At 33.3% G+C, this 17,616-nt stretch overlaps 1 protein-coding gene across 1 annotated transcript in view; it reads right to left on the bottom strand.

Annotated features, from left to right (window-relative positions):
• LOC113366512 (transcription factor AP-4-like) overlaps window positions 1-17,616 on the bottom strand; it is a gene marked incomplete in the record, with an annotated part of 67,367 nt that overhangs the window by 10,823 nt on the left and 38,928 nt on the right. The window contains 1 exon segment of the mRNA XM_026608131.1: window positions 17,498-17,616. Coding sequence (XP_026463916.1) covers window positions 17,498-17,616 — 119 coding nt within the window.

Genomic DNA, 17,616 nt, shown 5'->3' with positions numbered 1-17,616 from the left:
GAGTACAAAATCTAAAGTGAGGCGTAAGTCTTATAAAATGACATCGACGACGGCCTCCCATGCATATCTTAGGCTACCAAATGGTAACCAAACATCAGTATTAGATGCTCTACAATACTCATTATTCCAAAATTATAGGTTTAAGGTTAAGAAAACTATGTAGATTTATAAAGATCAATGAAATAGGTTATGGTGAATAATAGCCCCGTTGTCACAAATGATCCGGATTAGCTCAGGAGTCAAATATGAGTTTTTATCGTGCGTCGTTGTAGATTTATTTCGAATTTATAATGATTCATTCATTCATTGATACGCACCGATGGTTACACAAGTCTACTCTGGCCGGCACCTTGAAGTGTAGGTATGGGAATAGCTCGAAGGCTTACCATGGCCTACCGCTGAGTATGATATAATCATGTTAGGTTCGAATCAGCTTTTACTTTTATTATTTTGAAAATATGCATGCTTAAATTTCACATTAGCATTAGCGTATCTAATGAAAATATGTCAATGTAAAATAAGAACTATGATTCATTCAACAAAGTTCAAGCGAATGAATGTTTGCTAATTTTAACAATGACCCAGCTATTATTAGAACTTCTGCTACAATTACGCTAAAGTTACATAAGCATGATCCAGATGTTAATCAAATATAATTACTTAATTACCATAACAAGCATGATATATAATTATCACTAGTGTTCCATTACGCGCTGGGATCAGTCAATGAAACCCAGCTTACAACATTACTCATGTATTATTATCATAATCCATAATAATCCGCGAATTGAACAACAAAAAACGTTGTTTTATAATGGCGTTAATTTACTACATATCATGTAATGATCAAATCAATTAATTCGGAATAATTGAGAAACATGTGCTCCCAACATATGTTCATAAATAAACATGGCAGAAAAATAGAGTTCAATAAAATTGTTATATAGTATCCAAATATTACATCAAAATATTAGATATTTACGATATATGTTGCTAGATCATCAATGATAGCATAATATATTCGTATCATGTTTGCGATTTTATATGAGTCCTACAACCTCTTAGTTATTTCAAGAATGCATGTACGGCAACGCCTTCTTCGCAGTAAAAACAGAATATGTATATACATCGATGTTCCACACACATGGTAAAAAATTTAGTATACAAACCAAATATACTTGACTACTAAATTAACAAAATTAAATTAATTAAAATAATAAAAACTGAGTAATTAAAATGCAGATTATACAAAATAAATAAAAGTATTATTACCAAAGTACTTGAAATCGATAAAGCATTTTTTAATCATCATTGGCATGCAAAACGCATATTATACCCTGCACAATCAGCTGGAGTGGCTCAACAAAAAAGGAAAACCCATTGCCTTTACGATAGGTAATTGGGCGCTTTAAAGTTTAAATGTCTCGGAAAAGGAAAGCGGTACTCTGATTCGTTCGCACTCATTTGTGAGTTGTATCAGGTCTACAAAGCAATGTTCTAGCATACATGAGCATTTCATTATTGAATAAAATACTAAACAACGTGCGACTGTAGGCTCCACCGTATTGTGTATGAGTATGGTGTTCTGTTCAAATCCGTGGAGGTCAAGGCAACTTGCTATGTGCGCGCTACCGTAACGTGTACTATTTATTACGTAGAAACCGTGGTAGTCGCAAATAAGATAATGGATAGATGTTATGCGAATTATTACGATTCGACGTGCCAAGATAATAAACTTTATTATATAATGCCAAGCATTTTATATTAGCACGATTAAATCCTATAGAGCTATCCTTGACGATAATATGAATATTTGATAAGATTTTTATTTTGTGAATGACTTTTGTATGACAAAATACTAGTTCTACAAGCAAAGTATTAATTGACTAAATATAATAATCTTCATCACGAATGCATAATAATGAGACCTTGGAATAATTTCTAAATATTCATAGAGTTGAAACTCCGCTTTATTACCCGAATAACTTATACGATATCATAATTTTATATGATGTGAATATTAACGCACTAGATAGCTTTTAAATACATAAATTTATTTAATTACCCGTAGTATTACAGCATTTGAATTATGAAAAAATCCGACAAATATCTTGATCAAACCAGGTTATTTTATTTAAACATTAGCAAAGTTTAGGCGCAACACAATCGGACATTTGCCATTTAAACTATAGTTTTTAATAATTATAATTAATATGATAAAACAAAACGTATTTATTGATTCAGGCGTGATAATATTAAATTCACTTATCCTGAGTTGCATCTTCGAATGTACACTTGTTTAAGAGCGGCGTGGAATGTGGTCGAGCATGTTGTATATCTAGCTAAGCAGCGAGAGCGATTCATGACCAACAATACATAGAGGAAGGAGAGATGACATTAAATAAGCGAATATACTAAAGTTAAGCGATATAAATTCAAATATAATAAACTTAAAAGAAAAAATTAGTTATAGCATTATTGGGGACCTTCCATATAGATTAAAAGAATAATATTAAATCGATTGCATCGGATCAAACATGAGCTTCATGTTTACATCGGTTTACTTACAAAAATAATAAACAAATTATAAAAAAAATTTGTTTTCTATCATTTTTATTATACAAAACGCATACAATAATATAATGCGGTGAGCCAATATTATATTCTACGATATTGAATTACAAATATGCATTATTAACTTCCCGTAGGGCAAGTTATAGTAATCGCAAAAAAATCGAAAATGAAAATTTTTATATATCTTTACGTTTCAAAACTTTCTGAACATTTTGGCATACCTTAGAAAAAATGGATGTATGTGTGTGTGTGTATGTGTGTGCGTGTATGTATGTTTGTTCGGATACAAATTTTCGTCGACGATTTCGGGAACACGGAACAACCGATTTGAATAATTCAAAAAACATTCGATTCGTATTGATAAGGAGACGTGCTTATTAGTTTCTGGCAAAGGCAGGTCTAGCCGTTCCGAAGATACGGGGCAAAAAGTGCAGAAAACGGTAACTCAGTTTTTAAGAGAGCGGAGCGTCCGATTTGAATAATTCAAAAAACATTTGACTTCTATTGACAAGATGAAGAATTGATCAAATTTTCATGAAGGCAGGTCTAGCGGTTTCGGAGACCTAATGAAAAAAGTAAAAAAAAAAGCCTACTGGCGGTTAAAAATGATCATTAGACATATGCACATCAAATTATCAGATATTTTATAGAGATTTTAACAATAAATATAATTTTTTTTTACATTTCTATGGGTTCCGTACCAATGCTTATGCGTTAGACGGTGGCGCGGCACTTGCGCGCTTTGACATTTCGTCTCTATGCAGTTCAAGCAATACGATTGCTTTGAAAAAAAGTTCAGAATTTCCAAAATATGTCAAAATGAAGAAAACATTTTTCTTTTCAAAAAAATTTGTTTTCAAAAAAAAAAATGTAAAAAGTAATTTTTTGTCAAATTTATAGTTTCTCAAAAATCTAATTTTTTCGAAGTAAAATTTTTTCAAAAATGTTAATTGTTTTTAAAAAAATAATAAATTTTGGTACGGGAAGTTCCAGCAATTTGCCTTAAGGCACGATGCCTTAATTGCCTTAAGACAGAATTCCACTTACAGCTAGTTATTGTTATTACTAGAGCGAGCGAGATTTAATATCAATTTAACCTACATAATATCACGTAAATGAGGGGATGATAGGGAAATTTCCACCGAGAACGCAGCAGCTGCACACAAGTCTGGAACGCGATTGAGATCCACGGCCAATATAAGCGGCGACAAAAGATGCCACGAAGAGCATAGAGAGAGTTCGAAGTACGGTTTCAAGGTTAGAACCGGCCGATGGGCGACGAGCGCGTAACCGGACATAGCGATTGACTAACTCGAATTCGAAGTTGTCACGAAAACTTAATATTAGATGCCGGATATAAGACTTACACCTATAAAGTCTGCCAAAGATGAGTCAGACCGGTTAGGAAAAGTTGGAGAACAATTTCGTTTCATAGGGGTTGTTTCTATGACTAATACTAGTAATGACTCATAAAAGCAAAATCCATTTTTATGTCCTATCGTATATTTCGTTATTTAAGAAAAGGAAAATCATTTTTGTAGAGTCAAGTATTATAACTTCAGTGATTGTTTAAAACCTCTCACAAAATTTGTCAACTGACAATAAGCCAGATCAACCGATATCTGATACGATGCATACTGCTTCAAACAATCATTCATAACAAATTCCTGTTGTAAGAAAACAAAGTTTGTTTAATTGATATTGAGACAGCCACGTGTTGTTTTAAAATATCAATTGTTAAGAATGCGATAAGATCAATATGCAACTATTTGCGGTACGCGTTACGCAATAATCTTGTGTCTGTGATCAGGTATATAATAGAGGGCATTGAACTACTATGCGTTGAATATTTTTGGACCTCATCCAAGTTCTGCCCTTGTACTCGAATACTATTTCTAGCCGGCGTACACCCTAGTAGTATTAACTACTTATTTGTACACTATTGATGCGTGCCACATGAAAATCATCTGTAAGATTTCTCAAGGTATCTATAAATAAACGCTACCGTTATTATGATACGGCAATAGGAAAGCTTTCACCAGATGAAATTTATATTTGCAACTAACAATAAAAAAGTCTTTTAAACAAATAATACATTGGCATTTCATTTTTAATCTTCAAACAGAAATGTCACAAATTAAATAAACCTTATGCATATATAAAAAAGCACAAATCATCCCTGCCATAATACCTGGAAACCAATATATATTTTTTATAAAAAAAATATGTATCACCATTGCAACTACACTTATTATCTGTCTCTATAATTAGAGTTGTCAAACTATTACGCTGCGAGCTCAGAACATATGTTTACTATTTACACCGGCAACAGAGAAAACGACGCGTACTATTTCTGGATCAATGCCCTAATGCGTAGTAAATTCAGTCAGATAATCTTTCGTCCTGCCTGGTTTTATATTTATACAACTTCGAAAATGTTGAGTAAGGCGCATTGCGCAGTTTCCGCAGCGTTTTATATAAAAGAGATTTATTTTACATGAGAAATAATACATGCAAATAGAAATTTATAAGAATATTTTTTTGAAATTACATTGTGGATTTTGCTTGAATGCACCCACGGCTTAGCACTGGATATCATAGAAAAAACGTCAGTTTCAGTTCTTAAAGAAAAGTGCTTCACAAAATAAGGAAAACTTTGATGATGAATGATAAGCCTGTCAGACATGTCGGATATAAGTTTGAAACTGAAATCGAATTTTGTTTGAAATTGCAATCAATGTCTATATAAATAAAATTACTTTGATCGATTGCAACTTGTTAAAAAGTTCTAAAAATAAAGGAAGCAAGAAAGCTATCAAAATATTGCACAAAAGTTTAATTCTTTTACATGAAAACATGAATTATTTCATTAGCTTAGATTTAATTTCATTAAATAGTTGTAAGTTCAGTTGTGAAAAGACACGTGAGAAAGAAGAAACAAAACGTGAGGTTAATAATATGCATGTGTATTCCAGACGAGGTTACTGTTTGGAGGTCAGATCATTATGTCTTGCGCATTCTAAAAGCGGGAAAGGTTTCGCGGAAGTCGCGAAGCAGAGGGGACTTGAATGATACGAGACAAAATTTGGATCAACAGATATTCAATTAGACTAAAAAATACATAATCTTTTTATGTTAAATGTTTTATGTTTTCCCTTTGATGTAATAATTAATACTAATACGATTTTTATAAAATATTTATAAAATAATATATCTACTCTATATTATATAGAAGTAAAATTAATGTACAAATCTTACAACGCAAAATTTTCCATAATACGAGACAATCACCATGGTGTACGCACATACACCTTTTATGATAAATCTCTCGTACAAGCGTTGCTATGGCGATGCTCCGGATTCGAGCTTGTCGGCCTTGAACTAGCGCGGAGGGCTTCTCTCGCGGTAGACTGACGGGTAGGTAGGTTGGTAGGTAGAGATTGGTAAGTGGTTGGGGTATGAAGGTTTAAATCGGGATATGGTGGCTTGTAGACGACTAGAGACGAGTCCTTCGTTTATGTAACTTCGAATAATACCAAACGTACGGCGTAAATCGTACATGGCTAGTACCTCTCACCCCAAAGGAGCCGCAGATCGACGTTGGCTTGACAACATATCAGAATAAATAGAGGCAGACATACGCATCTACGAAAACCAAAAAGGAACCAACAGTTAACAAGGAGAATGTCAGGTTTAATTTCTGAGATTTTTATAAAACTTTGCATGGCGTTAGTGTTGATAGTAAACACAAATCCATTTAAATATTTTATTACAAAGTTCAGAAAAATAGGTTTTACACCAATATGTCAAGGTATGTCGGTCCCTATAAGCAACGGAACCCCAATTAAATTAAAATTAAACTAGCTGTAAGTGGAATTCTGTCTTAAGGCAATTAAGGCATCGTGCCTTAAGGCAAATTGCTGGAACTTCCCGTACCAAAAATTATTATTTTTTTAAAAACGATTGACATTTTTAAAACAAATTTACTTCGAAAAAATAAGATTTTTGAGAAACTATAAATTAAACAAAAAATTACTTTTTTTTGAAAAAAAAATTTTTTCAAAAAAAAATCTATTTTTTTTTTTTTGTTTCTTCTTTATTTTGGCATATTTTGGAAGATCTTTTTTCAAAGCAATCGTACTGCTTTAACTGCATAGGGACAAAATATAAAGCGCGTAAGCGCCGCGTCGCTGTCTAACGCATAAGCATTGGTACGGAACCCATAGAAATGTTAACAAAATGTATACTTATTGTTAAAATCTCTATAAAATATCTGATAATTTGATGTGCATATGTCTAATGATCATTTTTGACCGCCAAATGGCTCATTTTTTTACTTTTTCCTCCATATCTCCGAAACCGCTAGACCTACCTTCATGAAAATTTTATCGATTCTTCATCTTTCTTTTGAATTATTCAAATCGGACGCTCCGTTCTCTTAAAAACTGAGTTACCGTTTCCGGCACTTTTTGCCCCGTATCTTTGGAACGGCTGGACCTGCCTTCGCCAAAAACTAATCAGCACGTCTCCTTATCAATATAAATCGAATGTTTTTTGAATTATTCAAATCGGTTGATCCGTGTTCCCAAAATCGTCGACGAAAATTTGTATCCGCACATACATACACACACGTACATACATACATACATACACACACACACACACACATACACACACACACACTCACACACACATACATCCATTTTTTCTAAGGTATGCCAAAATGTTAAGAAACCTCTGAAACGTAAAGATATATAAAAATTTTCATTTTCGATTTTTTTGCGATTACTATAACTTACCCTACGGGAAGTTAATAAATACAATTTATAGAGTCATTTTTATTTTAACTTCTGGTGTTACCGTTTAATATGACTTCTACAGAAAACCCTTGTTAATATTCTCCTGTCGTATCAACCTCTCACGCACGGCTATAGTAGAAAGTATGATAAAGGTCGGAATAGAGCCGGGTACGGTGGAGAGTAGTAGAGCGATGCCTTCGATGGTATGAGAAACCAAAGGTCGAATTGCGTTGTAGTAATATTGCAAACTCTGTTTTCAAACATAATAGTGGTTTTGTCAACCATCAAATTGGCCAGGGCGTATACAAGAGAGTAAGTTTATTTTGAATGACAATTATGAAGCAAATTTCATATTCATATGTTTTGAGCAGTGGCTACAAAGAGGGTTAGTTTATTTACAACTAATACAGTCGCTTAGTAAAGAATATTTATGCAAAACGTCCAATAATACTGCAAATTTCATAATCATTTCCATGAAAAAATAACATTCTCTTGGAAATCTCTTCTCAAAAGACTAATAAGCAGAAATGTTCAAGCGCAATCACAATAAATCGAAGATATATTTCCAGTCAAATGGAAGATAAAATTAAGTTTCGTAGAAAATCCCATTGATAGCAATGTGACTGTGTTTGTACAAATCATAAGCTATAAATATAAACGGTATGTTATATAAACAATACCGCCATATTACATTCCATCATGCACTCATACAGGTGCAAAATCAGAGGTGATTACTAAAATCATGTTGAAGTGAAAAATAACAAAACGATTGCAATCAAGCGCTATGATTTTCAAGCTGACCGGAATATGATATTGTGGTTAGATATTAAGATCATAATAAAAATATATATCAATTATGTGAAAAATAACATTTTCAAAAAAAAAAATTACTTTTTATTTTAAGATGCTTGTATGTTTTGTGTGCACATGACATTAACAACTTTCCACGGCACTTGATACATAGTCGTAGGTTTCAAGTCTCGCAAACGATATCGAATTTCCAATTCCTCGGATGGATCTATCGATATCAGGTTGCAGTTGTTCACACAACATCATATATAAGTTGAAACTTTTCCACGAGTCAAAACATTGCAAAGTTATCACATAACATATTAAAAAGCTGCATTGATAACTTTGTTTATTTTGTAATATATCTGACAAGTATCTTCACTGGCAGTATACAGCCAGCATCGTTTTTAAATCGAGTATGGTGATACAATAATAAATTGGCTAAACCAGGAAGTTTTTCAAAAATCACAGTTCATTCAGAAAACAAAATCTTCAAATCTCAAATAGCTGAAATTTTATTTTCTTGGTAACTTTTAACTCAAATAAAAGCAAAATATGATGTAGTAGAACATATCAATATATCGGCCGTAAAGGTTGATAAACGCATGAACACTTACAATTAGTAATGTATTTCACCTTATCAAAAGCATAATGATAAGCTATATGAAATAAAGTCGTCCAATATGTTGTCGTAGATTAAAGCATGTTCAACAATGTTTAAAGTTTTCAGAATTCCATCTATATATGCAACCTACACGTGTGCAAAATAATTCGTTTCTTGCTTTTGATATTTTACTGTCTGGAATTAATTACTGAAGCGTATGATACAAATTAACAATGACTCATTAACCTAGTTGCACATACAGATGAAGTACATATATCGATCAGATGCTAGGTGCAAAGTTCTATTATGTTATCTATATTAACGTGCATTAGCATGACGTCACATCTCATGACATATTGCGCAACATTGGGCAATAGTTGCCCGTAACATTGGCGCCACAATGTGTGGCTTCATCATCTGATCATGTGTACATCGTACCTGCGCTTGATTCGTAAATCGTGTCACGATAGATAAGATTTAACGAGGAAAATGTAAAGTTATCAAGTAATTATTATATTGTTTAATAAAATTAGATAACATTCATAATATTGAAATATTTCGGGAGTTATCAAATTGTTTCTCTAATTTTAGTCCAAGATAGAGGTTTTGCATAATGATTCTTTCATGTTTAGTAAAAAAAACTGTAGATCTTTTCCAAGTGAGCTTTGATTTGAGCTTATCATATTATTAAAAGGCCGGGTCCGCATCTAGATAACTAAATGACAAAATATTGTTAACAAAGCATCTAGCTTTATCCCAATATTTCATTTGTCACAAATAAAAAATTAGAATTTTTAGTAAGCGCCGTGATATATTTGCTTGTGTACATACTACGCCAATATATATGCGTAAGTGAATTTGGGCACGCATACAATGATGCCATTTATGTATGTTTCCCTGAATGCGCAGTAGTTCGTAGCGCAAGAAATCGATAACGGCTGCTTACTACGCTTCTGCTGCTCGACTACTATACAATACGCTAACGCCCTGATGAACGTTGGCTGTTACCCGGTGTGGGAGTCGGGTGGTAGCGACCAGACGCGCGACGCCCAAACTGCTGCGACACAACATACGAATACATAACGAACTGCGCGCACACATTGCCGGCTAAAGCCGGGCGAGACAGGGCGTGGGCCACCGCCCAATGTTTTGTTAGACAGTCTAGGGGTTGCAAGGACTGCCTGACTGACTGACTGGCTGGCGGCCAGGCGGCGCCGCGCCGACAACGGTTGCTCTAACTGGCTTGATTCCAATACAAGGCTAGACGGAACGTTTAGGACAAGAATGGCTGGGATTTCCACTTATAATCTCTGTCCTTTGATTACAGATTATCATATTATTTTTCATTTTAATTACTTCAAACATGATGTCAAGACCTAGTTTAACCAAAAATAAATCATGTTATGAGACCAAGATGCTCCAAAATGCTCGCTACAAATTAGAACTTATCTGATGAGAACCTAAGAACGAATTATAGACAAGAATTAAAATAATTTTGAAAGGCACCTAATTGTAAATAAAAACTAAACTGAACTGAAAATATAAAAAATATTAGACATATCTGGCTCACGCTCATCGCACGTATGCTTCATGTACAAAATCTTATTTAAAGTGATCTGAATTAGTTTCTTTAATATGTAGCCGTAAAGTCTTTCGCGCGCTTTATCTTCTAGTTCTCCATTCCATTCGAGTCTCGAGACTGTGGGCATCACCCGATATTGTCTGGGGTCTCCTTCCCCTAATCACTGCCGAGATATAGAAAGAGATGGGGTAGGCGCGAGATCGATCTCAACGTTGGCATGACGACGAACGCGCACATATAGCTATCAGAAGCAGCATTTCTCGTCGTAGAGAAACTTAAGAGTCCGCCACCGCCTTACCCTCCATGTGTACGTGCTCGTAGACACGCATCTCGTACGGGCAGGACAGTGATATTCTCACAAATCGTTCGGCATTTGGGCGTGGAGGCTCCAAATTACGATAAAGTCCCGCAAGTATTTTCAAGCTCCACAATGCGCCACCGCCAGTTTGGCCAGCTACAGGCAACCGCGCCCAGTCAAGGGAAAAGTCTACGCTACGTCTAACACGCAATAAAGATTAGTATTGCAATTTTAGCCAAAGTTCAAATCGATATGTATTTATAGATCGATATATAGCAATACTGGTTTTCAGAAAATTAAGTAGTCATAGTTGATTAATAATCCATAATTTTTAATATTTCAGAAAAAATACGTATATATATATAAATATATTTTTTAATCGTTAATAAAACACATTTATTGCCGAAACTTCCGATGGGTTGAAATTAATCTTCATAGAGTTTTGCTTTCCGGCGAATTGGCGACAATTTTCAATGTCAAAAAAATACACTCATTTAAATATGCATTTTTTATGTAACATTAAACCACGCAATAGATTGATTTACTTATATAACAAATAGTAAATATTTTTTGTTATTGTGCCAAAAGTCGCATAGAAGAAAAAAGATCTCATCACCAGAGTCTGTGTGAAAGTCGGGAACCTCCATTTCCGCATAAGCCGGCAGATAGGCAGACAAATACCCACACATGAAACCGCGATCGTAAAGTAAGCCACCACGCCCTATTTCCGACCATTATACATGTCTACTGCACGTACGCTTTCATGAAAACTCAATTCCCGAATATTACGTTAGGTAATTGAAATTTTCTATTATATTACCAAAAAGCATGGGGAAATAGATGTCGATAATATTGTTCGTTTTATTTAGTCGAGAATTATCAGAATAGTTTTAATAATTACAAATGATGTCCAAGCAAATACGATACGAAAGCAAAAATTTGGTAATAAAACTATTACATATATGTATTAAAAATGAAACTAAAATATTATCAGTACAAGTAACCAAAATTTGTTAATATTGTTAATTAATTTATTTCCATGTGTCATATAGTTAAAAATACGTGCTTTTCTCCATTGCGTTTATTCATTAATGATTTATTAAACGACAAAGTTAATTTTTAACGTCGACCGCCCAGATAGCTAAACTGATTTCTAGTAAGAGTCTTCGTGGGTGGACGACGAGCGTTCAATGCGTGGGACTAGACGTCTGGACCAAATAGAGATAGCAAGAAGCAGAACATTTGCAATGGTTACTCTCTCGCAAACTCTTATTACGCGCTGCTATTGCAAATTAGTACCTATGATCTCATATTTGATTATTTATCATCAAATATTATTTTATTCGCTTAACAAAATAATTACAAACGATCTCTGCATACTGAAATTTAATAAGAGTAATAAGAAATTATATAAATATGGATAAGATTAATAAAAAAAACAAAGTAAACGAAATAAAAACCAATATTGCAAAACATATTTTTAATTTGGTATATAAATGTTGAATAATATTTAAAAAATCTAGAATGAGTCCAGCGCGTCTGATGAACCACTCATAATAAAGTCAACATGAGGAATCCATTACAGACATCAAATGCGCCGAGAGCAATGCAAATATTACAAGTTAATAGTCATAAAAGGAATTGTAAACATTTGAAAGAAATTGTATACTTATTCAAATAACATAATATAAAATTGCATTTAATAAAATAACTCTGATACAATTTCATGATTTGACTAAATGAATATTTTGGAAACAGTTCCAACTAATACAAGCATGAAAATGTCTAGAAATCAAATCAGTAATTGGTTATTTCATTATAAAAGCACGAAGCACCCAGCTACCATCAGTCGTTTCCACAAACGCCATTAAACCGATAACGACAGTATATATTTTACAGCTGATAGGGATGGAAATAAATGATCACTATATAGTTAATTGAGTGAAGAAGGCGACTATGCATGAGAAAAAGAAAAATACTTATAGTCAACATAAGTTATATGTGAAAGAATAGAAACAGACTAATATTCTATGTTCTAGCCAGGTAAATGGAATTAATTCGATCCTGACTATAGATATACATTTCTAAGAGTCGTGAGTGGAACTTTGAGATTCATTGAATTGAGCAATCATCTCACAATCAACTAGAATCTGAAAGATCAATTCCGGAAATATGCAATATTAATTTAATTTTGGCCAGCCCTTATAGAATTAAATGTATACAGACAATCTACAAAACTCGTGATCAACACGCTGCACGTGATAAAGAAAGAACGGTTTTTGCAAGTTTCAGCGTATAAATATATACAATATATACATTGAAATCAGAACTCTTGTCTGTGAATGGAAGTGTTTCGCTTAGCCATGGCTAATGCTGTATGGGTTATTTTATCATAAACACGATCGGTATACATTTACGCTGTTCAGTATGCTCGTATGTGTTCGTTTTCTGTACACTTTGCTATAAATAGAAATATGATATATGGCAGTGTGTTATAAAAACCACGACCGCATCGAAAAATCGATTACGAATTGTTACATTATGAGGCGTCACGTCAGATCTGATGTTTTAATGCCAAATTGTAAAAAATCTTATTGTTTCAAAATGAGTCTAAATCTGTGATTCCCAAAGTGATCCACATGGACCCCAAGGGTTTATGAGAACTTCCAGAGGATCCACGTCAGCAAAAAAGCGCGATAGTGGATCACAATACACCACGTTAATATCTATTCACTATTTATATAATAGAAAATCATATACAATATTTATAAATATAACTAAAAAGCAAATAAAAATATTACACTTTTTATAAAAATGTGTTAGTTGTAGCATAAGTAGACACTCAATTTTTGGTCGCAATATGGTTGAGCTTATAAAGACCATTTTTGCAACTATTGAAAGCCCTAGGGGTCTCCACGAGACAAAATTTTTGTAAACTATGGTCTAAATCCTAGTAACTAATAGATAGATTGGATTACACAAATAAAAGAAAATAAATATTATACAGATATTTTTTTAATATTGTTTTTAAACAGTAGATCACAATTTTCCCAATAAAAAAAATCAATCAATACTTGCAATGATGGCATATGTGATGCTTATAACATAAGAGTCAAACTGCGCACGATTTTTTTTTCTATGATAGGCAAGGTGATGCAGAAAAGTTTGCAGTATAAAAAAGGCAGTATCTCTCTTTGTTCGCTACTTGGATGATTGTGTATGTGCGTTAATACACGTGCAATTGCTTGTGAAGTAAATGCGCATACTTGAGATTAGAAAAGGGAGCAACGCCCGAGCGCACGCCTTGCAGGTACATGCGTCTAGCGCCATTCTAAAACTTTTCTAATAGAACTTAGTTTAAGTATCTTATTAATATGTATATAAGAATCCATAGAGAGTTAAGTTTCCAATACGTTCCCAACGGGTTTAAAATATTTTCTTAAATTTGTAGTAAATAAATCATACGATTATTGAACGGGTTATAAGAATCTAAGTTTGTTAACGAACGGTTTCTCATAAGATAAAATCTGATGTTTATCCTAAATTTGAAAGAGTTGAGTGTTTGAAGGAAGAAGAAAGGATTCTGTTGTCCGTCTGACCGGATGACTGCCAGTAGGGGGAAGACCATAAGAGAAGTAAGCATTCTTTAAGTAACATCAGCCGCATGGAACGGCACGTAATGCAAAATGCTCAGCAAGCCGGAAAATATATAATCGTTACGTTGATCGTCTAGCCACATATAAACGCCATAACATGACTCTCAACGAAGGTTAGACATTGAAAAGCACGAGAGGGTCCCTTTTGATATGTAATAATACATTATTTTCGACACTTGCTAAAAATAGATCATAATTAGAAACATTATCTCCACTCATAGCAAATTCAACACCTACACCCTTCGATTCATACTACAACGAAGAAACATTCATAAATCAACTCAACACAATAATATTATGCTTTGAACGGAATAAATAAAAAATCAATAATTATAATTATACATGTCTCTATTACATATTATGTAGAGAGTCAACCAAATGCTTGTTGAGTGATAAAGTCGATAAGCTATGTTTTTATTATATATTTCTGATAACAAAATCCGAACATAGTAATCGTGAGCCATGCACGTACTCGCCACATAACAATAATTGTTGAATTATGAATCACAATTGTTCAGGTAAATATTTAATACGAAGTAGAAACTAATGCTATACAATTTATAAAGGAAAGAAAGACGTGTATATTTTGTGAATAATACAAATAGGAAAATAGGTTGAAACAATATTATCATTATTTTAACAAAATACTTTCCTATGACCTTTATGTTTTTGTAAACGTATCGATTAAAAATATGAAAAAACAAAGTCAAATTACAGAATATGTTACTACTAAGCTTATAAAATTTTCCAGCAGTAGCAGTTTTACGTGCATGACAAATGTTACTTTGTGCAAGAGAGCATGCAAAATTGAAAAATAGATAATAATAATCATAATGACAATAAACGCAAGCGCGTGGCGCCATTAGACTATTTCATCCGGCTGATGTAAATCGCTTCAACGATTTCAATGACTGGCTTACTATGTGAATGCATGTGGTGATTTTGAAACCTTATAATTAGTTGATGAACGGATTACACAACATTTATTGTAATAAAACATTAATAGTTGTAAATAATATAATAGTAAGTGCAAGTAATAGTAAGCAATAAATATTGTGCAAATAAATAAGCAATTTCCAGATGTAGTCCCTTTTTATCGTTTAAGGTATGTTTTTCGATCCAAGAAGACCATAGCTCCAGAGCTTTTTTAAATTACATATGCAAAATGACCATTAAAATATGAAGTCTGCTCCATGTGCCCAAAGCATAATTAGATAAACCACTTGCATTTCCCGTTTCGTTTAGGTCTACACACAGCCATCATTCATGTGTATCGTAAAATAGAATATGCGAATGAAACGGGACTTGCAATATTGCACACATTGCTCGATGGTGACGAGGACAGTAGAAAGTCACAATGCATTTAGCAATTATTGGAGTCTACAAATTCCACCGAATATAAATCATAAATTAAAATCAAAATCTCATTAATAGCTTCACAGAAATATTTATTCATATTATGCGTACATTTATAGTGCAAAAATTGTTTCAATTACTTTTTTGCTCATGTTGCCCACACCGATTTCGCAAAACTATCGCCCACAATAAACGGATACGGCATTCTGCTTAATACCGGACGTTTCTAATATAGGTAAAGGAGACTCGTTTCTATCATATGCCCGTAGTTTTCAAACAACGTCATGTCACAAAAATACGTCACAGAGATCGTTGTACGCCAATTTGATCCCACCTAGCAAACCGACAGTGCTCATACATGTAGTAGACTATATAGTGGTATATACACCTATACACTGGTATATAAGTGTTGGTATATATTATTAATATGCGTATATATATATATATATATATATATATATATATATATATATATATATTATACGCCAACACAATCACGTCGGTGGTCCTTTTACTCCATTGACTGGGCACTGTCTAGCTAGCTGGTTTGATGTAATATTGGGCGAGTAGTTGTGGCATATTTTGATCGTGTGAGTTCTTCACGTATACATTCAGAAGTGTCACCACAGAATGTATGTGCATGAATCGAGGAGAGAACTTCAGACAGACAGGACAAAGTAGGTCAATTCGTACACTTTTGTATATACTTGAACAGAAATTGGTAGAAATTTCTCTTTCAAAAGCTCGTGTAAGAAGGTACGAGTCCTTTGGAAGGAAATATGTTACAAAAATTAAAATAATTACAAATTATACATATAAAATGTAAATTAAAGTAATTAATAAGAACGAACAAATTTATAATAATATTTGCAAATACTAAATGTGCATTCACCAAGAGTGCACTCTCTCCGCGTTCTCCGTCAGCTCACGCGCAGACATCAGACAGATGCTCAGAGATTTTCAGGTCAGCAGACACATTCATTCGCAAAAAGATTAGCTCGGAGCGTTAAAAAACAACAGGCAAGTCCCGTGGGACGAAAATACGGGTCACACAAACACTTTCGCGTGCAAATAAACTTTGGAAATATCGTTCATGGAAAAACATTCAAATATAAATATAAATTGGAATTTCAGTACATGGGTGGGCGTAGCATAAAAAATTAACAACACACAAAAGTAAAAACGATTTATTTATTCCTATTTTATAATTCAAAATTATTTTATTCTGCAATCTTCTTTTACAGCCTGTACTGCTGCAAAACAGATTTTATATTTGGTACAGATTTCATTCTAAGAAACGATAAAATAACAAATTTGATTATGTTTTCGGTATAGCCGCTTTGTCGAGCATTAAATAAATTACTAATTGCACTGTTACATTATATGCAGATCTTATCGTTGAATTATCAATGTTGCGTATTCAGACGATCAAATTACCACAAATGAGATAGTAAGCATTTGGGCAAATGCGATGTAGTAAAATTGAAACCCAAGTTTTATATATACATACATTATATAGTTGCACAATTATAAAAACATATATCATAACATAATATAAACATAATCTTTAATGGACGGGTACTTTATAAATGCATCGCCCTGTGTTAGAGATATTTAATGTGACGTCAAATAATTGGACTCATATTGTGTTGGTGCCAATGTTTATAAGCACAATGACTTGCGATGTACACTATTTGTATCAGCAAATACATACTTCGAAATTAAGAAACAATAAACAATGACGCATTGGTATAAACGCGTGAATATTAAACGATGATATAATATAAATTATGAAAAAATATCACATGTTTTAAGAAGTTTAAATTAAAAATGACTGACCTTGCTAAGTTTTTCGCCTTCATGGTGCGGTAAAAGAGTTCTCAACGATTGAAATCCTGCGTTGATACTCTGCATTCGACGCCTCTCGTTGCTGTTGGCGATCTCGCGCCTGATGCGCT

The sequence above is a fragment of the Ctenocephalides felis genome, unplaced genomic scaffold (genome assembly GCF_003426905.1).
Source record: "Ctenocephalides felis isolate EL2017-DRISC unplaced genomic scaffold, ASM342690v1 CF-g0.4_SCAFFOLD_01170, whole genome shotgun sequence".
Classification (NCBI taxonomy): Eukaryota; Metazoa; Arthropoda; class Insecta; order Siphonaptera; family Pulicidae; genus Ctenocephalides; species Ctenocephalides felis.
The sequence above is the reverse complement of the archived record's forward strand: the minus strand, read 5'-3'. Positions and strand labels throughout refer to the sequence as shown.